Here is a 27338-nt window from a genome sequence, read left to right on the forward strand (position 1 = left end):
AGCATTGAAGCAACGTAAATTACAAAAGCTCGAATAAGTTAGCTGCATGCTTTATTTTATTAGTAAGCTTATTTAATACATTAAGCAATAAACTTAATTTTTAACTAGCTTGCAATAAACGTAACTATAAGTACGAAACTAACGCTGCGTACCGTGGACGTTGTTTTGTTTTCGTTTTTGGTGATGGATGTGGTAGCTGTGAAGTTTGGCAGTGGTGGTGGCGGTGTTTCAGTGCTTTTCTGACGCCAACAAAATTGACGTTGTCCACTTTCGGGTGCAACGTCGCAATGATGAACCTCTGGCCGAGCAACCGCTACGGCAACGGCCTCTTATTCGCCGGCTTTAATCAGGACCAAGGTAGTACTCAACTGAAAGCGACAGCACTGCTGCAGGCGTCTCTCTGCTACCAGTCTAGACTGCGTGCTTGGTTTTTTTTTGCGTTCTCTTGCAATGCCGACTGTCACTGTTTTCTAGTCAGCTGCGCTTTAGAACTTGCAGTTAAAGTGGTGTCACTTGTTAGATACCTGCCTGAGCAGTTTCATCCGCAAGTTGAGGAACTTTGTGAGCCTGTGACACGGACAGATCTGAGAAAAGTCGCATTGTCGGGTTCGTTGTCGAAAAGAGGTCAGCGCTCTCTCAACTCTTGAGGCGAGCTTTACCCGTAGTGATTCCGTAACGACGCCCCTCTTCTATTTTCGTATTTTGCGAAGTGCGTACTAACTCTTTCTCCATCGTCTCAGGATGCTTTGCGTGCGGCATGGAGAACGGATTCAGGGTCTACAACTGCGATCCTCTCAAAGAGAAGGAGAAACAGGGTAAGGAAGCTTGACGACCGTCCTTTCGGCTGAGCTCCGTCCCGCGACTTGTGGTTTGTGAGCCACGTGTCTGCTTTTGTGGTCGGCCACGCAACCAACGACTTTGTTGGGACCTTTAACGTAATGCGGTACACGTAGCAGCAATCGGTCGATCGACCCTTGTCCGCTGGGTCCGACGGGACCGTATCTCGACAGCCGATATGAATACTGTGTTGACCCGTCCATCAGGCTCACGAAATGACAATAAATTGGACAGCGTAGGACGTGGCACATGACGAACTCCAGAACTAGGAAACCGCTACGAAAGGTAGCTTCTAGCGCGTGAACCAGCAATAAATAATGCAAGAAGAAAGAGGGTGAAGGCGTGAAGTCGCGGTCATACTTCCTCAAATTTAACTCGGAACTCAAGTACGAGAAAAGTAAAGGAGGCATTGGTACGAGTAGCACTTACGGTTTCAGAGTGTCTTAAAAGCCGTTCTCTTAATATTCACGCTCGTCTTCGTTGTCTTCTTCTTTGTTTTGATTATTATTATTTTGTTACTTTTCCGGCAATTATTTGTAAGGAACAGTTGCAGATTCAAAATTATTGAATGCTTAGACGTATGTGCTCTCCGGAATTCGATTTGTGGGCGTGGCGTTGTGAGCGAGCAAAGTGCTCGCTCGTAGTGCTTTATGCTCCTCACAGAAGCAGTGACGAATATTTTGCTCGTAACGTATGCGCCGTAGCGGATTTTGAAGATCCTAAGTACATGTGTACGCCTGCACTATCACAAGACAACGGTACCAGACAAGATATCGCAGAGAGGCAGAATGCAGTGCACGACTAATAGTAGGTTACCTCCCGCCGGCGTTTGGGCAGCTATCTGTTGTTGGTCGAGTCGTGTGGGAAAGAGATTGTGAGCAAGCCTTGTGCATGAAATAGCCAAGACAAGCCTCTTTTGTCTGTGCTTTATGGAGTGCAACAGACTTTACCGTTACGAGGGCTTGTGTGATGCTACTGTTTGTCTGAATTGCTCGTGTTTGACAGCACATGCTGTGTGGTGATTTTTATAATCTTACTTAGAGAGTCTATGGACTAAACAGACTTTAAAAAAATGTGAAGATAGGGGAACACAGCTTCTTCACAGAAATGCAATGACAGGAAAGATGGCCAATGGTAATATATGGATAGATTAGGGTGACAACCACTGTGTTGTTACAACAAGATATAACTTTATACACGGGCCAGGATGTATTGCCGTTACCCCTATGAAACTCACTTTCATGTATCACAGTACTTTCAAGGTATTGTGTGTTTGGTTTATATTATACTACAAGTTTTGTCAGCCTGGCTAGTAAAACAGGGATTAAACCATGTGAAGGAAGGATACAGACAAGGAAGGCTACAGTAGCGTATGCAAATGAAGTTATCTTGAAAGAAAATTTCGGAGTGATCCAAGACCATTTTGCCGTCTCTGGATTTTTAACTTTTTCTTTGCGGATATATAAACATCTTTTCACTTAACGATTATGTAACCTAGGTTGCTTCCTTTAAACCAATAATGCAAATTTGTTTCAATTAACGATTATGTAACCTAGGTTGCTTCCTTTAAACCAATAATGCAAATTTATAACAGGCCTAAATTTAGCCACTGCTGTGTTCATGTCTATTTCGTCAGGTATGGGGCTGTACACTGACACGTTGACGAACAGCCGCATTGTTGGCACACTGCCTTGCCAAGCAAGAATTATTGTAAACGCTTCATAAAGGCTGTGCAAATGATCCAGTTGCTTGTTTTTTGTTATGGCTACATTTTTGTTTTATTTGTATACATTGTTTGCTGTCAGCTCTGCTGAATACTGTTTAAGAGTGTGGGTAGGATGCCCGAAATAATTAAATTCTGGTAAAAGACAGGGTCCGGCAGAAATGTGAAACACTACAAATGCCAATTCACAGGTTTGAGGGCCAAATCTTTTTTCAGGTTACCAGTTCTCTGCGATTTTTGAAAAAAATTTGAGGGCCTGAATAAAATGTGCTCCCAACATTCACTAGGATTAGTATTTAACATCTTTAACTGTAATAAATTTTATTTGAATGGGTTCGGCAATTAACCCAATAGGGGCCTTTCTGCATTTCATGTGTATCTAAGTAAGAAAATAGAGTTGTCTCCGAGCACTGAATTGTCACTGAGCACTGAATCACTGAATTGATTGTACTTGTTTAATTGTATTCATAATTGTGTTACTGCTCGTATTTTATTGTAACAGTCTTTTTGTTATTAATTTTTTTTTTGCTGTTTAGTAGTTTTACATTTCATGTAACATATCATAGGAGGTCCCCCTACAGTGTTTTCACTATGGGACCTCCTTCTGCACGATATCATACCCACTTCTGTGCATGTATTTTATCACAATAAACTTCAAACTTCAAATAAATCTGCTTGTTAACAGTGCTTTAATCTTATTCTGGTGTTGTTTTTGCTAGCAGACTTTGCAGATGGAGGCATCGGCATTGTGGAAATGCTGTTCCGCTGCAACTATCTCGCTCTGGTCGGAGGAGGGTGCAAGCCGAGGTATCCTCCCAACAAAGGTCGGCATCTGACATGCGTTGCGCAAGAACTGTTGTACCTTAGGCGACAGCTTTGTAGCAAACCAGCAGTAGCATTCCTTAATCATGTTTCCTTCCTCGCATGAGCCTTTAGCCTACCTCCTGAAGTGGCGATGTATGCTGTATGCAATGTTGCACATAAAGTTGAAATAGAATTTAAAGCCGCAAAAAGATGCAAAACTGAAATACAGGGACCAATTCCCCCTTGAGGTTCCCACGCCAGCTCACCACGTCATCATAGATTTTGACGTCTGATTGGGCCTAGTAAATTCTTGATCACTAAAGATGATTTGCATTGTATTCCAATAGAGCCAAAGACTAACTGTGAGAGTTCGGAGAAATTTTATTGCAACACAGTGGCTCAAATAAGAGAAATTAGCTTGAAACCCACGGCGTCACGCTGACATACAGGCGCTGGAGTTCCGGCGCGAAATTCATGATATTGAAGTATGGCCATTATTTTATCTTCTAGTGATGGGGAAACAAGAGTTTTTCAAGAATAGTTAATTGGTCTGAATTGATGTAATGTTTCCTTTTTAGTGTCTATTTAAAAGCTAACTGCAATGAAATTTCACTTTGGCTAGATCCTTTATAAATGTGTATTATATATTATTAAAGAACTTTTGGCAAGGCTACAGGGCTGGTGGTGGTCTCATTCTTATTAGCAGCCTTTAAAAGCACCTAAATAAATGAAATGTGCACCACCAGGGTGCGCACGTTGGTCTTTCAGCGTGCCGTGGGTACAGCCTAGTCTCCGAGAGTCTCAGTGTTCTGTATCGTGCACCACTTAGGGTGGGTCATAATAATGGTGTTTCTTTTGCTCAGTCTCTGTATCGGAAAAATCTATTTTCGTATGATTTGACGAATCCACTAGTATTTAAAACGTTAAAAATTGCGTGGAGGCTGCTCTATATATCTATGCTATCTGAAACTAGGCTTTTTACGCGGTCCAATATTTCATTGCAGTTTGCCTGTAACCCCCCAAGCGAAAAGATGTACTTGTCCTGCTACATTGTACCACTATTGCCAAGCATGAATCCTACTCATTAACGGCACACATTTTTGTGCTTTGTAATGCAATAACAAGTCAAGCACATCAGCTTGTTCATCAATTAACTGATGGCTTTGGGCGCTCATGTTTATCGTTTTGTAGCATACAGTTTTGCTGTCAAGATTGTGGTAAACTTTTATGCAATTTGACGAAAACTCTCTGTGGATGACTTACTCAATGTTTTCATAGAATGCAAAAGATAAACCATACAATTAACATATATTATGAGTGATAACATTACATGCAAGAAATTGCCAATGTAAAAAAAAAAGAAGAAATTGTGAAATTTTACGCATCTTTACAGGGAAGAACTTGAGAAAGTTAAAGCGTTAAATAACCTTAAGATGGTCAAAATTAATCTGGGAGACCTCCACTATGGTATTTGTCATAATGCCTGTGTTGCTTTGGGATGTTAACTCTGATCAATTAATAAATTAAGCATTAAATAACTGTTCCCCGAGTACCACGAAGATTTCACTGTGATATTGCAGCCAGAGATAATTTTTGTGCAAGTCCTCCCCTGATAAAATGCTAGCATAAGTTCGGCTGCCTAACTGCAAACTTGCATGCGGTTCAGGTATGTTGCTTTTACTTGCCACCTAAAGTTACCAATCATTAGGATATAACAAAGTCATTTCTTCTTGTTGCTAGGCTAATACAGACTAGACTACACTAAAACATTTGGAGTGGCCTTCTAAATTTTTCTATTTCGCTTCTTCTGAATCTTTCATAACACATCCATGTTCTGTTTTCACTATGAATGTTATTGCATGTTACGCTGTACATGTTAATGCTTCTGTATCTTTGTGATCCCGCCTTTCTAAAGTTTATTTTCATGAGTGCCTGTCTGCATACTCATGCATGAGTATGTCTGCTTTGTGTTAGTAATGAAGAGCTATATGCTGTCTTATGCAATACATAGTGATTGTGAGTTGACCTTGGGGTACCTAATAAGCTCGATTGAGATCACGTTGATTGTACTTCATTTTGCCAGGAAAGCTCCTTTAGGTGAGCTACTAATGCAATATAAAATCATTTTAAATTATCTCAACTAGTTCTTATGAAATGGACAGTGCAAAAGCATGTGTTTCCTGTAAGTTGCCACCCTATGCTGATAATCAGCTGAGCGATTATTCACAGCATTGTCATTTACTACAGAGCTTAGGATCAAAAGCCTTCCGCCCTTTTTTATCTTCACCCGATAAGGCTAGTCGGAAGCGTATGTAGTGGAATAAATATGTCGGCGGGCATATTTGTTGTCAGCATTGTTTTCACATAGCATCATCCAGTGCATTGACACAATGGGGCTTTAGGATTGTTGTGACATGAATATTGCGCTATGCTGTGACTGGACCATTGTGCCCTATGCTACATCATCTGAAATTGAAAAGATTGCAAAAAGTGACTGATAAGGAGAAGCATGTCCCTGAAACCGATATTTGATTGCAGCTACAGCTTTCTTTCTTCCTTTCTCTTTTTTGTTGTTGTTGCTAGTGCTTGACTATTAGCACCTCTCACAAGCTATAATCTATTTCACTGTTTGTGAACAGAAACTTTATGAAGCTCCAATTTTCCTCGCAGAAATAGAACCGGCAACAAAGATAATGGCAAGCCATAGTAGTGCAGCAGAGCAGAAGCCTGCACATTACCTAGTTTTTCTGTGTTGCTAATTACAAATTTACAAATAGATTTCACAGTATTATTACTGAAATATTAATATATATGTTTGCTTGATGCTTGATATGCATTCCTTTTATTTGAAAGCATAGAAAGGAGTGCCTCGTACAGTCAGCCAACTTGAAAAAAAAAAAACTTTTTCTTTTTTTTCCGGCATAGCAGGCTGATAAGACACGGGACAGGATGTTTCTTGGGGTCGCTGCCACTGCTGCCAAAGTGCATGCAAAACAGTCTATAATTTTTCCAACCAGTTTTACGTAGCTAGCTAGTGTTTGAAGATCGCTATCGTTTTGTAAGCATGACAGTGCTTTTTCATCTATTTATTTGCATATAGTGGGAAAAGTAAATGAATGCGGTGCTTGTGCTTTTCATTCTGTTGCAGTGATGGTGTGGGATGACCTTAAAAAGTTGCATGTTATTGAGCTGGAGTTCACAAGTGACGTCAAAGCAGTCAGGCTGCGACGGGACAGGTAAGCCTTTCCTTCACCTTTTTGGGTGTATACTTCAGTGGGCATGCATTCAAGTGGCTAGCTGTCATAATTTCTTGCATGTATTGTAGGGGTGTGCAAATACTCGAAACTTTTGAACAGTGAATCTAATAGTATTACCAAATTCGATTTAGTCAGTATTTGCAAATACAAATATTTGTAAATAGTTTTTTAATATGACAATTTTAAATCACCAGATGAGCGTGGTCAAACACGAAATTGGAGCGAAAGTGCGATAAATTTTATCCAGGTACCCATAGTGCACATAAAACACCAGAAGTTACGTAGTAGAGATCACTGTACATTGATACTCGGGGAGCTTGATTTTTCCTGCTAGGCTACTATCTTATAAATTGCATTGTGCCTAATGACAGAAGAGTGCTAACATTGTGAATATCATATTAAACAGTGCAAACGGCTGTTCATTATTCAAAAATTATTCAAAAAGTATTCGATCTTCGATTTGATTTGCTTCTAGCACTATTCAATTTGTATTCGGTCCAATCTCATACATAACTATTTGCATACCCCTAAGGTTTCGTGACGTTCAACGCGTTTGCCCTCGTCTGTTTTGTGTATGTCCACCACATTGCGCTAAGTTACCATTGTTAGAATCAATGTTTCTGATCTGGTCCTTCTGACCGAACATGCGAAAAAATAATTTATAGATTCAGTGCATATTGCAAGTGTTTACAGATGGCAAGATACGTTTGATGTTTTCTTCCAATGTGGCAGCTAGCATGGAATTTTATCTCGTGTGTTCATGACTCCTGGGTGTGGTCACACCTCGGGAAAATATGAAGAGAATATATAGAGCAGCGCTGAACTTTAGCCTCTAGCTGTTCTTGCTACCCGTTAAGCTTTTGAGTTTGTGGGACCAGAGTTCATTCTTACAGAGCAATAGACAAAACCTGTTGTGTCTTTGTATGCTACTTGCTGCAGTGGTTGAGTCGCTGTATTGTTCTAGTGATGTGCATTAGATTGCAGTTTCCCAGCTATAGTGGATTCCCGGCTACGATGGCCACATTTTGATGCAGGAGGAATGCTAAAATGTTTGTGGTGTGTCATGCTTTTGGGTGCACTTTAAGAAAAACCAGGCAGTCAAAAATAATCTGAACCCCTAAGCCACAATGTCTCGCATGTTTGGGACATTAGACCCGATTAATCATCACTGACATTGTAGTATGCTGTTAGACAGTGTAATTATCATAATTTAAGACGTGCATTTGAAAACTTCCAGTTCTATTCATAAGCTTTGGAGTGAGAGACCTTTAGTGCATGAATGAATGAATGAATGCATGTTCTTAGCTAAGATTGACTTGCATTTGGCACCTTGTCAATTTTTTTCAGGATTGTGGTTGTTCTGGAGTCTGTGATCAAGGTGTACACCTTCACCCAGAATCCACAGCAGCTACATGTCTTTGAGACCTGTCCCAATGATAAAGGTAACACGCTAGCTATTGACAGCAGGGCAGTTTGTGTTACTTTCCCAGTTTAGCAATCAGTCTCTTTTTTTCGACTACTGCAGAGAACCTGGGCAGAAGTTGACAACTCTTGTTTTTTTGTGTCGACTACTTTTGTTTTCTTTATTGGAGATGACATCAGTCCACTCTATTGGCCAAACGTGCATTTTTGATTGCTTAATTTGCAGACTGCAATTTTTTTTCATTCCCAGTTAGACAACCGGGGATGTGTTAGCTTGCAAATGCATTGCTATACACAACTAACCACATCACATAATGTGGACCATGTGTGCGAAGTTTGAGAGCCACCACAGCAGCAGTAAACTCAAAATGATTTGCTATAGTTAAAAAATAAATATGCAGCTCAGATTAAGGCACTTATTGTTTTTGCTGTAATAAGATGTCTTTGCATAAATCTTTACTGCATAAAACTGCACGGTCGGCTTGCATTCACTTTGGTCGCACCTGAAACAGCCAAGCCATTTAAAGTGTTCAATTGGTTTAGCAGAACAGAAAACTGGTCCAGCTGGTAATGACTGAATGTGATGTACAGTCGCGAGCAAAAGTTTGTGGACCAAAGGTGCCACGCACCTGTACAGTCGAACCTCGATATAACAAAGTTGTACTTGCAGCGAAAAACTTTGTTATATCGCGAATTTCGTTAATTTGAGGTTTCGTTAATTCAATGGAACTATGCTCGGGAAATAAAAATATTTTGTTATATTGCGAATTTTGTTAAATCAAGGTTCGTTATATCAAGGTTTGGCTGTACTGTAATGTGATAGACATTACATAAGATGAAGGCACTGCATGTCTGTGTGCCATCTGTTGCCTGTGTGTTACATTTGTCTTGTATCATCTATTGTGCTGAATAGACGTGCCACATGACAGATGTAACACACAGACATACGTACATACCTTCATCTTGTGTCCCATCTCTCACTCTGCAGCATACGTCATGTTCATATAATTGGCGCACATAATTTAAGCCATATGTTCTAGTTCAGGTCTCTGTAGGCCATGTAGTTATGACATGCACCTTCATTTGCTGGATGTGCTTGTACCAAGTAGTGCAGTTTGTCCTTCTTGCATCCTTGCAGTATACAGGCCACAGTGAGACTCGCTAAGCTACTTCGTGTTTGCATGCGTTTCGTTATGTGTTTGTGTACAGTGCTCAGCGATTCAAAAGCAATAATTGGCCTGCAGTGGTGGCCGGTCCTTTTCCGCCACCGTTGAGCTCTGCATCATCGCTGGGGGGCCAAATGCAGTCCCAATGCGTCACAAAGGCTCTTGCTTATATCGGGTATCACAATGCATCAGCTAGGTGCCCCCAGTGCCTACCAGTGGCGCAAAAAGTGTTGGCCACCATGCGGGCCGATAATCATGTGTGAATCGCTGAGTACTGTACTGTACGTGTGCTTGCGTTTTTCTCTTCTCTTGCTCTTCGTTTTCATCCCTCGTGGTATATTTTTAAGGGAAAGTGTGCGAGAAATAAGGAGCAGAAGATGTCGCTAAAATGCAGAGAGGTAGAGGACGAGGAAGACGAAGCGTGCGTGAAGGCCAGCTTGAAGTGCGGAAATGGCATCATTGTGCTAGCATCAGAACGATCCAGATGTCATTATGGCTGCTGCCACCAAAATTTCTACGACACAATAGCGTAGTTGAGTGCCTGGAGCTCATTTATTCTGCACTCAGATGCCATTTTGCCAAGCAAAACTTCTTTTTTCTTCTTTCTAAATCTCTGTGCTGTGTCTTTTACAACTGCCGTCATCGTCTTCTTTTCCTTTGCGCTAATACCACTGTCACGTCTGCAAATATAGTGTCACTTTGAGGGAGTATGCTTCGTCACCGGTGTCATTCGCATGCTATCGCACTGAAAAGGTTTAGTAGACACTCGCTGCAGAATGCATTTGCCAGCAAGTGCAGTTGCCAGAATCACTTCGCTGTGTCAGTGTGTAGCCTTGACAGCAGTGCTTCAAAAATAAATTAATAATACTCAACGCAAGCTTGGCACTAATTCTAAAGGAGCCTTTTTGTTATTTCAAATGTTGTAGGTGTCCCCATTTATGAAAACTGCCATTCTTCAAATCTCTGTCAACAAAAGACATCTTGCATTTTTAGGCAGTGACTATTTCGCCACACTCAGGCACTTTCAAACAGCGCAGCGCGTTGCTCGGGTGTTGGATGCAACACCATCTTGTGTTCGCTTTTGACGATTCATTGTGTTAATGTTATTTTGCAATACTACATTGTCTAAAATAACAAATATACATAATGTGCCAGATGATTTCCTGATTGACACTTCCATCAGTTCCAAATGACACTTTCCTTTTGCGCCTAGCGGCATGCCACTAACGTGACACTTGCTATGGCAATGTGCACTCATTGAAACATTGAAACTGTCACTTACTTTGCCCGTCTGATCGCGGTATTAACGACATACACCTGAAGTAGTATGCCAAGCTTGTAGCTGGGTTAACCTCTTCAGTATAGCATACAACCTTTTTTTCTCACTATCTCTTTCACTCATGCTGTTATGGGGGAACGGCCACTTACTTCTGCAGTAGTTGAAGTGGCACACATTGTCTTCACTTACAGGCCTTTGCGTGCTGTGTCCAAACAGTAACAACAGCCTACTGGCATTCCCCGGCCGACACACGGGCCATGTGCAAATTGTGGACCTCGGCAAGACCGAGAAATCGCCGCTGGACATCGAAGCTCACGAGGCACCCCTTAGTTGTATCGCGCTCAACCTCAGCGGAACGCACCTGGCGACAGCCTCCGAAAAGGTGCGATCTCGGTTTGTGAAAACTGATTGACAGTATTGTTGCAATAACTTGTGTTGCAGTTGGCTGTTCATTCTTTTTTTGCCATTAATTACAAAGGGTGGTAGGTCAGTGATCTCAAATCTTTAGAGAGTTTTAGAAATAGCATCCTCAAGCGACTTAGCATACCCAAAAACCCATGTTTGCCTTTTGTAACCTCTTTGCATTCATTTTATGCCCGGTGGAATTAATCGAGATGTACGCGCAGGTAGTGAAAAGCGTGTCTCAGATGAAGACGTGCACTGCGGCCGCGCTACAAAGGAAGTCACTAGGCCTTCGCTGCTGCAAGCGCTAATCAGTCATAAGATGACGAGAATTGCAGCTTCTGCACTGCTGCGAAATAGAAACATGATTTGCAAATTCATTCAGTAAATAAAAGTGTGTCGACGTAGCAAGCATTTGTTTATTTTTTTCTTTATACCCTCGATAATTCGACATTTAGTTCATTAGGACTTTTTTTTTCTTTTTTTTTTAACAGTCCCATGAAGTCTCAATTAAGAGGTTTTACAAAACAGTGAAGTCGGCACTAATTCGAAGACCTCTTGTGATGAAATGTTATAAGCGTCCCTGTGCGATAAGCACTGTAAACTGGCATTCTTTCTCGGTGTAGGCCTTAGTTGCCATGCTGTCTTCTCTTGGCTCATAACGATTGCATTTTGGAGCACGTGGGTTGCATGTATGTCACCGTCAAAGTGGCCTGCCCAACACCACCGTTGGCCCCAAACATGTTGCATGCTACGCCTAGCCTCTCACTTATTGGGGGGGGGGGGGGGGGTCCTTGGCACTTCATGGAGCTTAGCAGGGTTTTCTGGAATGAACATGCTTGAGCACCCCTGCAATAGATGATGCACAATTCTGATTTATTTTTGTCGAAACAGGCGAGTAATGCACAGCAACATGCAGTTAAACTACACTCACCGTGAAATGCTGCTTCCATGCAATGTGAACATGGATGACCCAGCATGTTAGCCGGCAGAGGCCTGTATACTTTGCACTCTTGTTTACGCAGTGTTCAGTGCATCTATCTATACATGCTGTGCGCAGGGTACGCTAATACGGGTGTTCGACACGGCCTCAGGAAACCTCATGAACGAGCTTCGCCGTGGCACTAACACAGCCAGCATCTACTGGTGAGAAAACCAAACATTAGCTTGTGACTGAGGCTTTGTTTGCCGAGCTTTTTTTCTCGTTAGTGCGCTGGCTTGTTATCGATGACTGTGACTGTGGAGAAATTTTGCTAGGGCAAAATGTTTCCACGCTTTCTCACGCATTTATAACTCTTCGACGTGAAAGCTCTGACCACTGTCTTGGTCAGCTGCTCTGCAGTCGCCACAGACGGTATCAAGAGCTAATTGCGAGATGCTCGAGAGAGGGAGGATAGAGAAATGTTACAATGAAAAGAATTAGGTGTGAAGATCATACCCTCCTCAGAGCCTAGAAAATCTTCGTGACACGATCGATACTTTTCAAGGTCAGTTCTCATTATCAACCACTATCTTGCGAACCTAAAAACCTACTTATGTATGCTCGCATCAGCACCTCCACATATGCGGGACATAGTCCACATCTCCAGGTCGTTCCAATAAAAGCATCTTTTGCTTTCCTAAAGACATAGAAGCAGGTTTACCAAAATATGGTGGTTCTTCGCCCTAATGTTTCATCTACGATTGCTTCATGATCTGGTGGTATACTTGAAATGTACAACACATTGACTTTTCGTCTTCGGTTACGATTCAGCGGTACATCTAATACAAATAAGTCTGCTGGAAAACTGTTTGCAACATTATGATTACAATGCATGCTTCCAAACAACAATTGAGCCCTGAAATTTGCTCCCTTCGTCGAGGCAAATCGGACCTGCTTGACGTATAATATCGCCTGCGTCTAGTTTTACGTCACACCAGAATATAGTAGGTTACCATTTCTGGTATAATTGTGAAAAGGATGAAAGCCATTGTCCATGGAGGCAAACACAGGGTCCGAAGAGTATATGGAGACGGCTGAGAGAAGCTTTTTTCCTGCAGTAGACCTAGATCAGGTGCTGATGATGAATATGAGCGCTCACTGTTAAGGCATTAGAAAAGAAAAAAATGGATATGGTTTAAGGTTAATCACTATCGACAGCATCAGAATAAAGGGCCTTTTTTCACTGCTATTTGAGCGCTTTCGGTTGTGTCTGAAAATTGCCGCACATGTAACGTATCTCTGCGCAGCATCAACTTCAACTTGGACTCGTCACTGATGTGCGTCTCCAGTGACCATGGTACCGTGCACATCTTTGTGGTTGAAGATTCTACGAGGAGAAACAAGCAGTCGAGGTAAGAAGTAATCTTCCTCCAGTTCTAAAAACTCTTGCGAGTCTATTATGGAGTGAACAGGCCTGGGGCTGCTAATTACACAAGGCTGATAAATATAGAACAAGGTTTTCTCTTTGAGAATGCACAGTGAAGTGACAGTAGAAGACAAGATTCTGTTCTACAGAATGTTTTAAATTTGCCTTCGAAGTTCATGAAGCACCACCACTGACTTCATCAGATGGTTATAATGGTTGGAGCAATAGAGAATGTTCACCGTTTATCAGTGGCGCACCGACGGGGGCGGATTCGGGGGTTGGAACCCCCCCCCCCCCCTGAGGCCGACTTAACCCCCCCCCCTTTTTGTTTAACCCCTTTTCTTTCCTTACGCATTTGAGTACTGCAACTAAGATGTAAGACGTGCAATCGTCTGCACACTCGCAAAAAGCGCATTTTATTGACAATTTCCCGTGAAGAAATCGAAATTAGTGCTGTTTAGATGGTATTGGCAAACTGTCAACCCCCCCCTGGCAGAGATCCTGGGTGCGCTACTGCCGTCTATATAGTCAACGTCTGATTTTTCGGACACTCTGGGGAACACGAAAATGTCCGAAAAATCGGGCAGTCCGAAAGAATCAATGCATGCAGTAAGCTCCCCATTTTATCCACTTTACCAGCCACGCCTTTGATTACTCTGCAGCATGTTAAAGCTTCAAAGAAAGTTAACTGCTTCATCACATTTGTGCTGCCATAACTTTGTGTCCAGCCTTGTGCCACTAAGATTGTGTAATCTCTTCTTTAAAAAAATTGTGCAGCTGCCATTTTGTGTGCGCATTCCATGCTCACTCTCACGACAAAAGTTAGAAATGGGGCCCGTAAATTGCACTTTTATTAAAGTTTCATTTGAACTGCCGCAGCTTTAAAAGCAGCAGGTTTTTAAAAGTCCCAATACATTTTTCAACTTACCATATGTTCCAGTGTATAAGACACATTTTTTTTTCGGAATTTTTCGGCAGTGCGTCTTATAGAACGTGCGACTTTTGTGCGTTTTTTTTTTTTTCTTAGAAAAACTGCTGTCAAAATTGAATTCGATGTTACGGCCACGCGGAACAGCGCTGGTTGACTTAACTGCTACGGGTTCTGTGCGCACTATTGAGGTGCCGTGTTATTCTCGTGATCGAGTTCCCGAGCGCCGTGCGAGAAGGACGGAGCAGCAGCGCAAGTGGCAGCAGGTTGACCGACCCCGAAGTCGTCGTGTCTGCAGATCGCTGTCAAGATACGGTGCACGCCACTGCGCAAACTACGCCGTTGCTACATGAGTATAAGCCGCCCCCCTCCCCCTACCTTCCGCGCTGCCTTCCCGCTTTCCTCCCTTGTGCACGATTCGGTTCACCGTCGCAAGCTTTCACTCGCACATACAGCATACAGCGTGCAGGGACGATGTTATCGCCCTTGGACTTCACACGGAACATCGCGGCAGCCACGACGGCAGTAATGCGCCTGGTATGGAAATATATGGCACTCATACGCTTGTGCGTGACCGGCGTTCACGGAGTGAAATGTCACTGTCAATTTTTTAAATCGCTTACCGAACGAACAGCTGCGTCTTATACAGGTATACAGCCGAAAAGTTCAGAAAAAACAATGTGGTCTTATACACCGGAAAATACGGTATTCAAAAGCAAAAACACAAAACAAACTTTCATGGCAGGCAACCTCTGTGATTGGTCGCTTTAATTAGAAATGGTAAGTGTACCTGCCAATTCCTCCGAATTTTAAAGCTTACGAATTCAGGTTTCTTTATGGTTTTATGGATGTTGTGTCAAGCTTTATTAACAACTATGTTCTCAAAAATGTTGCTCATCAGTCTGAACAGTCATTGGAAGTCTCCTGATGGTGAAAGGATGCCTGAGAGGTGGCACTTGCTTCAAGCAAGCTTATTCTGACAATTTTGTCATGCAGGCAAAATTGGTGTGGCAAATTCGCTGAAAGAGTCGTCTTGGTACAGTAAAAAATTAATGTAACATTTAACACAGTTATTTATATAAAACGCGATGCGTTGCTTCTCACTCTTTCCTGTTTGAAGTTTGGTTTTGCTTGTGTGCTGTATCTAAGGGCAAATTATGGTTAATAGTCTGTGTATGTGTCCCACAAAAGGCATTTGGTCAGGGCCAGCTTTTTGAAAAGCAATGCTTGTATTTCCTAACACCCCCCCCCCCCCTTCTGCCCCCCTCTCTCTCTTTTGGTGCTGTGTTCGTGGAATTTTTGCTAATTTTAATATTCACTGGTTGTCGCGTGTAGTAAAGCAGTGTGAAAGACATGGACGAAAGGAAGCCACTGCGAGACACAAACAGGCCCTTTTGTCCTTTTGCCCAAGTCTTTCAATCTGCTTTACCATTCCTAGTATCGAAACATCTAGTCCAACTTTTTCCATCCTGGTCACTAGCAACCACATCTCTCACTTTTTCACGCCTTCGAGCCATCCCTTAGCAAAAACATTTTTATCATCATCATTGCTGTTCTGTCACAGTGATGATGTTGGAGCCAAAGAGAATGGTTCATGCAAAGAACTCTTGCGTAATGTGGCCCCCGCTTCTTTGGAAGGCCAGCAGTTTTAGCACTAACTTGAGAAAGTTTCACGATGCTCACGACTCGCCTTATGTCATGCTTTCAGCTGGGCGTCGGCCAGTTTCCTACCCAAGTACTTCAGCTCCAAGTGGAGCTTTGGAAAATTCCAGGTGCCCGGGGGCGCCCACTGCATCTGTGCCTTTGGGGCAGACCAGAACTCTGTCATTGGTACGTATGCCACAGAAAAAAAGAAAGTCCGAGGAGATGCAATCACGAACATGTGCGATGGGAGGGATTTTGTTGGATGCTGCTGTGCTTCCATAGCAATGTGTTCAGTGCAGTGATGTTCAATAATAAGCGCAGGAATTCCCTTTCTTGAGCAGGAATACTACCGATTTCTGGAATTTCATCTCTGAAGATGTAAAAAAGAAGTCCCCATATAAAATGTCATGTATATTTTTGCAGCTAACTTGCCATAAAATTTATCTATAGTGCACGGTTTTCTTTCAGATTTTCCAACATGAACTTTTTTTCACATTTACATTTTACATTTACGTTGAGAAACAGTCAACAACCTATTTTCCAGACGCCTGATTTTTCAGACATGCCCAATAATTCGGACACCATTGCGGCACCACTTCATAACCCCCCCCCCCCCCCCCGGAGTCAATGTGTAAGAATTTCCGAAATTTCTGACGCGAAAAAACCTTCGTCGTCCAATTTTCCGGACTTTTTGCCATGACTGCAGGTCCGAAACAACAATAGTCGAACGAAGGCATCACTGCCGCCATTTTGATTATTTCGCAGCCTCGAACTGGGGCTCTTTCACGCGGATCAGCTGGCAGTCGTAGCCACCACCACGAAAACGCTAGGCCTACCTGCTTCGACGTTCGCTACCAAGCTACTAGCTGTTCGGTGCCGTGTTTTTCATTGCAATACTTTGCTATGGGGATTCATGCTCAATTACCATGGTGACGCTGGGGGCACTTACGTTGAAAAGGTCTATACATTTCTGCGAACCAAGGTTTGCCGTCCGCAGAGGGTGTGTTCCCACTCTGGCCAGTGTTAGAGACCGTCTATGTTGATAACTAAAATAGCTGTGAGCTCCCAAGTAACGAAATGCTTCCAGAAGACTATCTCTCTTACTTTATGCCACTTTGCGTGAACAAGAAAAGGCTAAAGAAAGCACATATTCGCAATTTTTAGATACTTCTTGTGTGCGAACCTACAAAAAAACATGTAGCTTACACTAAGCTCATGAGAAGGTGTGACTGCATTTTCTTGTACGCATACAACCTTTCCTTCAAGCTTCCGGGCATTCTGCTTAGCCGCCTTCTTGTTTGCACAGAATAGCGGCCTTCATCGTTTATGACTTGCTTCATCGTTTATGACATGCAAAGCTTTTTTTTTTTTTTCTTTTTTTTTTCAATTTACAGCAAGTACAGTAGAACCTCGTTCATACGTTTTCAAAAAATATGCAAAAAATAAACATACGATCTGGGAAAACGTACAATCCGAATCCAGTGAAAATTGAAGCTGACAAGCCCATATTGAGGTGCAAGGGCAGAAAACATTTATTTCTTGCAAAATATAGTTATTTTCTGCTGGTGCGTCTGACCCTTGGACAGGAACAACTCCTTTTGCACACATTGCAGACCCTTGTCTGCATTTTCTCACGGGCTGAGTAGCTGTCGTCTGCTCGATGCACCGTCGTTGTTGCGTCGTTTGCGTTCTTTCCGCCACTGTTTTTCCATTTTATTTACAAAAGATCAGTTGGGAATAACACTAGTGTTGCCGCCACCGAGTATCCACCTGTAAAAGCTCCATGCAGCTGCGATAGGGTCTCCGGCGCGACAAGCATCCGGCCGGCGCGTGGGGCCGCTCATTTGGGAGAAAGCGACGGTGGCGCCACCAACTTTTCAATAAAAAAAGCCTCAGCGGGGAACCTTCGTTGGACCCAATTCCTCAATCTAGTACACTCTAGTGCGGTAGAGCCTGGAAAAAAAAATAACTACGCGTGCGCGTTAGAATCGAGTACGACACTAAATCTGTGGTACCATACGGAGAACCTGAAACTTGCGTGCGGTACTGGCGCAAACAGGAGGAGAGGATTTTCGCCAGCAAAGCAACACAGAAGGGTTTCAGTGGACCGAAACAAAGTGTCTATTCTGCGACGATCCACTTCGGCAATACGATCGCGTTGGCCCTATTTTGAAAGCGATCTGCAACGGGGAGTCCGCCGCGCGCTGTTTTCGCTGCTTAGTAGTTCGCGTTGAAGCGAGGGTCAAGGTAGCGCAAAGGTCAATTCGCTCGCCGCTGTTGCCGCGCTTCGTCACTTCGGGCGAATGAGCGATGCAGGTAAATCACAGAGGGGAAAAATTGAGCACTGCAGCGAAGCTGCGTGGGCGAACGAGCAATGCAGAAAAGTCACGGATGGGAGGGGAGGGGGAAGTGAGCACTGCAGAGGGGCCGCGCGGCAGCCGTCTGCCACTTAGCGCTTCACAAGCACATGAGAGCGTCCTTTTTGCACACCTGAATGATAATTTTTCGCTGCAGAACGTATCATACGACCGCAGTTTGCCGCAATGCTGAACGTTGCTGCCGAATAATCGTATTTTCCGGGAACGTATTAACACATTCCTCTATGGGGTTATGTTTATTTTTTGCCGATTGCGAACCTAGGAGCCGGGAAATCGTATTAAGCGGGAACGTATCAGCGAGGTTCTACTGCATTGGAACACAGCCGGAGTATTAAGCGAAAAAGACAGCTCACGATGATGATTACATAGTTGCCCATTCTAACATGTACCTTTTTTCTGCTGGAAATGTGTGCATAATTTGTCTGCGTGTTATAATCGAATACAAAACCGTGTTTACAATGTTGGCGATAGCTTACTGCCGGAGCTACTACTTTTGCCTTTGACATCACAAGATGGTGCCTGAACATATATATATATATATAACTTTATGTAACAGGAAAAGATATTTAGGAGGGGTAGTTGGATCTCCTCAAGTCCAGTGCCCTACTGGCCTTTGCCGCTTGCCTGATCTGGCTGTTAAGGACTTTCGTCCTGTCAAGTTGGAACGGGCGAGCTGTACCTCCACTGCTCCATTGTGTTACTGTTATTTGGCCTATGAGGGTGCTTAGTGCACTGCCAGGTTACATGTATTAGGGTGGGTACGCCACCTCACCAAGGGCAGTTGGCCCTATAGCGAGCGGGATACATGGCGTTTAGCATTTTTAGACAAGGGAATACCCCGGTCTGTATTTTGCGCCGCTAAGTTGTGGGTGAGGTGGCAGGTATTTCCTGCGTACTCTGCGCTGATGAGCAAGGATATCTTTGGCATTTAAATTGATCAGATTTTGAAGAAGTTTTCACTTTGGCTGGTGGCGGTGACGTGGTACTTTCATTATGAAAGGTAATTCAAAAGAAGTTATTTCACTTTCTTAAGATAGTGGCAACAGAGTTGTGTCATGTGCTTCAGGCATGTTGGTGTCTTGCGTGCATCGCTGAACGAACTGATTATAGTGGTTAGCGTCTAGGCATGAGCCACCATCCCAACCATTGCAGAATCGTTCAAGATATGCAGAATATCAAACGCAGTGTACTGCATGGAGGGCAGCCTCTTGTGCCCCATAGCAGTATCTATCTCAGAGTGGAAATGATGGACATTTAGTGCAAATAAATTTTCATTCTGTAAAAATAAACTTGCCAGAATTCATCTTTTTTTGGGGTGTGCGAATACTGATTTTTGAGATCAAATCTAATATGAATCTAATAGTGCCAGATTCGAATCAAGTTTCGAATACTTTTCGAATAGATTTAGAATAATGTGAACTGCAGTTATCTACAATTACAGTGGAATCTCGATGATACGATCACGGCTAATACAAATTTTTCTGTCGTCCCGGCCGAGCCCCATTACTTTGCAACATGCTAGAAAACGGTTGTTACGAATCAATTTTATACCCGCGTCAGTTGATACGAATAAACGCCGCCCCACCAACGACCGCGAAAGAGGACAGCGCGCAGTCACGCGCTTTCTCCCGTTCTCTTTTGGTACGGAGGCGCGGACGCGGCGCCGGATAGCGTGGAGCCCGCGACTGGGTGCGAAAAGTTTGAAGCGGTGGCGCTTTTGTTGCTTTTGCTTTTGTGCTTTTTTCCACGCAGACGTGGGAAAGCGCGGCCGCCGCAGCAAGCGAAGGTTTGTGCGGTCTATCGCTTCAACGGAAACTGAGCGGCATAAGCACAGCGCATACAAAGGTCATAGCCGTGTGGAGATCGCTTTCAAGATATGGTGCGCGCGACAACACCGACAACCGGCACAGGCGCAAAGTACAAGAACGCACTTGTTGGCAGAGTAGAAGCCGCCTCCCCCCCCCCCTCTCTCCCTCCCGCACTGCCTTCCCGCTTTGCTCCTTTCGCGTGGGAGATTGCGTCGCCAGTTACCCTTGCGCCCGGTTGCAAGATACGCATTTGGTGCCTCAGCACAGCATCGCCCCCGCTGCCCTCCCATACCCCCACAGCCTTTTGCGTGACGGAAGTCGCGTTTGCTCTCGGCTGTGCGTTTGCTCTCCGTGTAGGCACGCGTCCCCCGCGCACTTTCACTCGCACATACGGCGCGCGGCGATGATTTTATCGCCCTTGGACTCATGCTCCACGTCTCCGCGTCGCCCTCGTTGATCTCCTCTCCCATCGGTGGGCGCACCTCGTTGAGAAGCGTGCTCGCTACCGCCCTTGTCGGCGAGATTTTCCTGCAGAAGCCAGATTATAACCGGTATTTCGTCTCACGCGGCTGCACTCTAAGCGGTATGCCTATACATGGAGTTCTATTGGAGGGTAAACGGGAGTCGGAAAAGGCCGCGTTTTAGCCAGTTCTGCACTATAAACGGTTACGTTATAAGTGGTCTATACTGTAAATGCCCTTTACGTGCTTGTGCCTGAGTTCACCTCTGACTCTTTAATTTAGCTAGTTTTTGATGTGTTTCGATGATACGAATTTCGGCTAATACGAATATTTTTCGTGACCCTGTAAGATTTGTATCATCGAGATTCCACTGTATTATGAAACAATATTTACATCCTTGTATTCTTAAAGTGAGCAAGTTTCCATCATTACATAGTATGTTATGAAGCATTGTTTATTAAAAACACAAATGGAGTTTTGGAAACAGACGAGTAGTTTCTTTGCCTACACAGGACTCTTCAGGAGGTGCAAATGATTGCTGTATATCCTGTGAACTATGGCTACCGTAGCGACGGAGCCTGCTCCACTACCCAAGTTTTATATTTTATGTCTATACTATGCTCGTGGGGGTGAGAATTTACCATACTTTTGTTCCAGTTTTATGTTTAATTGGACGCAGTTGACGTTTTGAAATATTCTAAACGTATTCAAAAGAGATTCGCATTTACAAATAGTGACTATTCAATTTGAAGACCGAATAGAATAGAACACTGTTCGATTCATTATTTGAAAGTTTCAAATATTCGCACACCCATAATCTTTTTCTTATTACCAGAATCTGTAGCATGCTGCATTATCTAGTTATAAAATCGGGTGCATGTTAGAGTTATAAAATCGGGTGCGATACTAGTCTGCTTCAATACAAGAATACGTATAAAAGATATTTATGCTCACACTCGTCAACCAATAATTGGGACTTGGCAGGGACCAGCTGGACGTTTGAATAATGAGGGGTCTGAAATAATGAATGCACCAGAAAATGTGTCTTTATTCCTTTGAGTTACCAGGAAGGCTCGTCAATTTGTTGCTGCACAGACATATTCTTGCATGTGACCTGGTCAGTCAGTATTTCAGCCATTGTCATGCTGTCGTTACGGATAGATGAAAGTACAGTCGATGCTTGCACAACATCTCCATCTCCTGATGACTTGAGTACAGGTTGATTACACTCCGACAGCCGAATGATCACTAGGCTTTTCGCAACAGCCATTGTCCGACACTTCCTTTGCTTCGTTGACAACTCCATTCAATGTTACTTGATGAGTGAGCGATTTAATACGTAACAGCAAACAGCGAAGTCGTCCAAGACGGTGTCCCAAATTAACATGTAAAGGAACAAGCTCTAGACATGCGCAGGACACACAACAGATGTGCAAAAGCAATCTTGACGGTTTGGCTTGTCTCCTAGTTTGGACTTGGTTGGCAACTACTGGATCGAGCCACTTTCCGCTCTTAGGAAGCACCGGCAGCGTATTAGGACAAACACATCGCTCATTCTGCTTGTCTCTCTGGCCAAAGTAATAGCCAAATGATGAAGTAGCATGTTGTAAAGTGTCCATAATATTATTAACCGTGCAACTGTTTAAGCTGGCTGTTAGTCTGTTCGTCCCAGACAAAAAAATGAGGGCAGATCCTGGCGGTATTGCAAAAAGGGTCCAAGCGCAATGGCACAGACCCCTGTGAACTAGCAAAGTTGAGCCTGGCTAAATCTAGCTAAGCATGATTGGGACTACTTAAGCTTAGTCAGTTATCGATAGCCAATCGATAGCCGATCAATAGCTAATCGATTATCGATCAATAATCAATAAATTCTTGAAAATGCTGGGGATGACTTGGTAGTGCTTAGCCGAGCCCAAATACGTGGCCAATACCTTGCGATAGCCAGTCAATAGGCTAATCGATAATCGATCAATAATCAATAAATTACGGAAAGTGCTGGGGATGACTTGGTAATGCTTAGCGTAGCCCAAAAGCCAGGACTAGCTAGGTACCCATCTCCACTGTCTCTTTAGCATTGCGCCTCCAGTGCAAGCTACGGTAATTTTTTCGAATTAATTTAGCATGCCTGACTTATCGTATGAATAATAGGTTGGCAACTGTAGCGAGTGTTGCTTGCCAATCGTCTAGATTTTAGCAACATGTGCAATTGTGAGATTTAAAAGATTAAATCGCGTAGTGCAGAAATACTTTTTACAATAATGCACTGGAAATTAAGCAATGAAATCGGAAAATTAATTGTGACATTAAAACACTCATCCTCTCTAAAGAAACATATTTTAGGTTAAAGAGCAACACAGTTCAACCACAAAGAATAATAAAGGAAGTTCCAGTGCACTTTGGTGAATGAATTCGTGCCAAATGGTACAAAAATTCATGCTACTGCCCATGGTTGCCATGGCAGCTGAACTGCAGTGTCAGATTTTTGTTTGCCTAATGTATTATTAGTAGTAGGAAACTATATGCGCAGTAGTACATACATTCTTTTGTGCACTTTTTCTCTTTCAAATGTACTTCAGTGCTTACATTTTTTTATCTTTTTGGTGTTCAGCGTTACCTGTTCATACTGCAAAAACCATTGACTTTCTCCCATTTCCATTTCATTACTTGTTCACGATTGGACAAAGAAAATAAATAAATGACTCCTCCATATAAAAAACATTTTTTTTTTCTTTTCCAGCCATCTGCGCCGATGGCAGTTACTACAAGTTCGTGTTCAATGCCAAGGGCGAATGTACGAGAGATGTGTATGCGCAATTCCTCGACATGTCGGACGACAACGGCCGCTCTTAACAACACCGTTTTGAGCAGCCCCCCGTCCTGTGCGCAGAACGGCGCGATCCACAAGAGTGGCCAAAAATGGTGACCTACAAGTGACTGATCGTCGAATGGGCCCCGTCGGCCCATTCACACCTCGAGTGATGCAACACCATGCGCAGTGACTAAAATCACCACGGCAAGCCTGCGTCGTTACAACGGTGCCTCAGTGTATGCTTGTGATATAGCCTGTCAACGCTTAGTGTCTATGGTGTTCAAAAGACTTCAGTGTTGTTGTTTTTTTTGCTCTTTTTCTTGGAAGGAACAGCGTTTTCAACCAAGCAGGCTGAATTGTAGAGACTGCAGCATTCCATTTAGCCGCAGCTGTTTCACCAAAGCCTGTTCCACCGCATGCGGTGAATGATGTGAACCTGTTTTCTGCATAGTTTCGGGTTTTCCTTGTTTCTGATAGAGCTGACAAGTGCTCTTTCTGGTGTGATGACCAATTGTCTGTCGCACTGTGGACACTGAGCAGCCTGGGCTCGCTGCATATCCGGTTTGTTGTGTTTGGTTCAAGCAGAATCTTGTGCAACTGTTATCATAGCATCTAAACTTGCTTCATCTTATCTTGTTTGTACCAATGTTTTTGTCGCACTGTGACCGGCGAATGACTTCAACCTTTTGTTCAAATTATTTGTGGAGTTATGTTTCAGGTCGGATTTCTTGCTTTTATCATTGTAGATGACGAATTTGTCTTTTTATTTCACATCCGCAGAGCTTTTTGCTATGATGCGAGTATGCGGTATGTTTCGAATGGCCCTACGAGAAACTGTGCCGTAACAGGTATGCAGGGCTGTTCATACCTCTGATAATAGGTTAGGTCTGTTGTTTTAAAATTGCTGTGCAGCGACCTATTGTTGTGCAGAGTTTGCTGCACCATTTTTCTTAGGATGTCGTGACTGTGCATTTCTTTACCATGAATGACCGTGAAATTTAAAGCAATTTACTTGTTGCACTTTTTAAGCTGTAGAGGGGTATGTTTGATTCTCGGCTAGACATTTGCTGAACTGTTGAATTTTGAATTCTTTGCTGCTTATTGCTCGGTAAACAGGCGTCTACATTTGCCCTGCGAATGCTCTTAAACGGTTACCAGTACGAGACGTTTATAATGTTACATTATCTGGTTGTGAAGTTATAAATGAGAAAGGACTGCCAACCGACAGTTGTCAGAGGCGGTATTCTTGAGCAATCACTTTCGGACACATTTTCACTTTCGCGAGATTTCACGTGACTAATGCCAGACATGTTTGGTGTCTACGAGCAACAGCGTTCTTGTTATTGTACCAATAGTGCTAAGACAGCGTGCCTGACTTTGTGCCAGGAGAGGTGTCGCTCGTCGATGCTTACTCGTCCAACACTTGTCATGCGACATCTCGCAAAAATGAAAGCATCTCCGAAAGTGACCGCCTGGGAACGCACTGCCCCAGTTGTGGGAATGATAACAGTTAACAGCAACATGGCTCATGTAGCAAGTCTGGGTGGCTTATTTTTGTCCGTTGTTATTTAACATCCGCCAGTGCTGCAGATCACAGTAGATAATTATTCATAAGTATGTGGGGAAAGACTGACAGTCTTGTATATTGAAAGAGCTGCACATTGTCTTATCTTGCTCGATATAAAATGCAGCTCACATTTCCTCCTTGGACAAGCTCACAGTCTGCCAACATGTCAGCCTCTTGCAATTTCTGCTAGACAGCAATTTGAATCAAATGTATGGAGCACAGGTGCTGAAGTTTGAAGATGGCCTACTGCTGGATATTGCGAGAGAGCTTCCGCATCACAATTTAGGCAGTCATTTTGTTCAGCCACTAAATCATTTTCAGCATAAGCAGTTTGCAGCATTATTGTTGTACCTCATACCTAATGGAAGATCACTGATGAATCCCGGCGTAAGCAGCTCCTCCAGGTAAACCACTAGCCCGTTTGCACTCAAATTTCTGTTGTGCATCACAGCACACAGCATTATTTCGGATTTATTCTGGATAAAACAAGCAAACACTTCACACAAACATTGTATAGCAATGAAATGTTTTGCAGATATGAGTTTTCGTGCGAAACTTGAGTGATGACAAACTAGCAGTTTAACAAGGAGAGTCGTATACTATACCGGGCTGCTTTGGTGCAGCAAGATTGATTAAATGTCACACTACTACCAAAAACTGCTTAAAAGATGTCTTCTGAATCCACCGTGACACAGAAGAGCATTTAAGTCATGCCGAAACGTAGTGCATTGTAGTTAATGCGTTCTGTCTAGATCTTTTTCTAAATTAGCATCACCCAGAAATTTGGATCAACTCTGATAATATCAGATTTGACTGTATTTTATTCTAGTATGTTGAACATGCAGTCAGAGCTTCAGGTCTTGCACGTTCTCGTTAGCAAACCATTGTTCCGTTCTTGGTTACATTCATGTTGAGATTGTACTGCATTGTGAAAAGACGCATGGTCGGATTGCATTTGCCATGTAGCTTAAGCCAGTTGCTAGATTTTCTGGTCTGTTGTAATATAGCAGAACTTTGATCATTGTTCTCGATCTTTTTTTTTTGTGTGTGTGTGTGTGAGTGATCCCGTTTCACGCTTGCAGAGCAACTATGCAAGTTGTTTCCATGGAGAATTCTTTCATGTTTGCAGGCCTTTGCTCCATTCTTGGTGACATTGTTGTTTGTTGGGGATCACATCAGTAAGAAGCAAGTTCTCATCATACATTAGTATGTGTGTGGTTTGCCTGACTGCTGGAATAGCCTGGTGCACTGCGAGATTCAATGATTTTGATTCATGTTCTTATTTCGTTTTCTTTTATTCCATGAGATTAGTTCTGTTTGTTGATTGCAAAATAAGTCCACTGTTTTGGCATTGCATATAGTTCCGGTGTAACCCTCATTCATTATTGCAGGCCACAGAACTACTCTCAGTGACGGTGTTACAGTTTAATCACACTTCAAAAAATATTTTTTGACTGTATTCAATGTGAAATTCAAGCAGTTGCTGTGACATCGGAACTCATTATAACAGGCTCAGCCAACATGAAAATATCTTTTAAATTCGGTATTCATTAGAAACATAATGCTGATATCATCGAAAAATGCACAATTTTTTTACTTTGTTATATCCGATAATTTGTTATATTGAGGTATTACTATTGTTTTCTCCACACCAGGACAGATACCTTGGCTCCCATATTCACTTATTCTTTGCTGTATGAGCGATTCTCTTTGATTCTGTCTGAACGACCACGGCCATGTTACATTGCCAAGAGCAGCTTCTCTCGGCGATGGGATTAAGGGTGTGAATGCTTATGATGTGCATATAGCATTGCCACAACTTTGTATGTCCACAGTTGAATGCTTCACGTGTTAGAGGTAACACCGCTTGGTTTTCTTCTTAGTTTTGTGTATGTGTTTTAGCTTGCCGTGGTGCAAGAGAAGAATCTACGTCACATGTTGGTTTTGCAGTTTTCTACTTTTGAACAATTTTTTGTGCAAGTACTTTTTCGAAGGTGCCCTCTCAAGAATAGACAAATGGCAAACGTGCAGGGTGTTGTGGCAGTTTAGTGACTTTTCATTACTGTTTCTTGTATGCATTGAAAAGCCATGTTCCTTTTGTTACCACTGTACCTTGAGGAAATACATATATTTATGGACAAACTGGGTGCCCCACGAAGTTGACTTGGTACTGAGGTGTTTAACAGGTGCCAGTGGTATGTATTCTTTTTTAGAGCGAGAGCTCTGCTACGACATGTCTCGCAAGGTCATTCATTGCGTCGCAATGACCTTGAGCCGCCGGAGCGCAAGTGTGGCAGGTGTGACGTCACGCCACGTGATCTGCTGCGGAAAGGCGTCGCTGCTGCGCTCGCTCGGAGCCTCGCCGCTGCGGTACCACGTGACTAGGCGAGGGTATAACGGCTGGTTCGACGGCGCTTGGTCGCTCAGTCTTGTGGAGATGGGTTTGCACAAGGCTCACCCTACGAGCGACGGTCAGGAAAGGGCACGACGCTCCTCCACTCCGCA

The 27338-nt window shown here is 43.2% G+C and overlaps 1 protein-coding gene across 2 annotated transcripts; it reads left to right on the top strand.

Annotated features, from left to right (window-relative positions):
* The first annotated feature begins 175 nt into the window (after nt 1-175).
* On the top strand, nt 176-26975 carry LOC119452892 (WD repeat domain phosphoinositide-interacting protein 3). 2 transcript variants are annotated; one of them, XM_037714843.1, is made up of 10 exons: nt 176-357; nt 741-815; nt 3280-3384; nt 6513-6600; nt 7969-8063; nt 10680-10870; nt 11951-12036; nt 13120-13224; nt 15875-15996; nt 23195-26975. In XM_037714843.1, the coding sequence occupies exons 1-10, from the start codon at nt 288-290 to the stop codon at nt 23305-23307; spliced, it is 1050 nt and encodes a 349-aa protein (XP_037570771.1). In that variant the 5' UTR covers nt 176-287; the 3' UTR covers nt 23308-26975. The 2 variants fall into 2 exon arrangements, with proteins under 2 accessions (XP_037570771.1, XP_037570772.1); XM_037714844.1 differs by having other exon boundaries at nt 3283-3384.
* The last annotated feature ends 363 nt before the right edge of the window (nt 26976-27338 follow it).

Source organism: Dermacentor silvarum, chromosome 5, assembly GCF_013339745.2.
Source record: "Dermacentor silvarum isolate Dsil-2018 chromosome 5, BIME_Dsil_1.4, whole genome shotgun sequence".
NCBI classification, from domain to species: domain Eukaryota; kingdom Metazoa; phylum Arthropoda; class Arachnida; order Ixodida; family Ixodidae; genus Dermacentor; species Dermacentor silvarum.

Bases quoted from the DNA above. Each gene is read 5' to 3' on its own strand.
- LOC119452892 (XM_037714843.1), top strand. From the start codon at position 288: ATGATGAACCTCTGGCCGAGCAACCGCTACGGCAACGGCCTCTTATTC. The intron at 6,601-7,968 runs GTAAGCCTTTCC...AATTTTTTTCAG, and splicing joins GTCAGGCTGCGACGGGACAG to GATTGTGGTTGTTCTGGAGT. The intron at 13,225-15,874 runs GTAAGAAGTAAT...TCATGCTTTCAG, and splicing joins AGGAGAAACAAGCAGTCGAG to CTGGGCGTCGGCCAGTTTCC.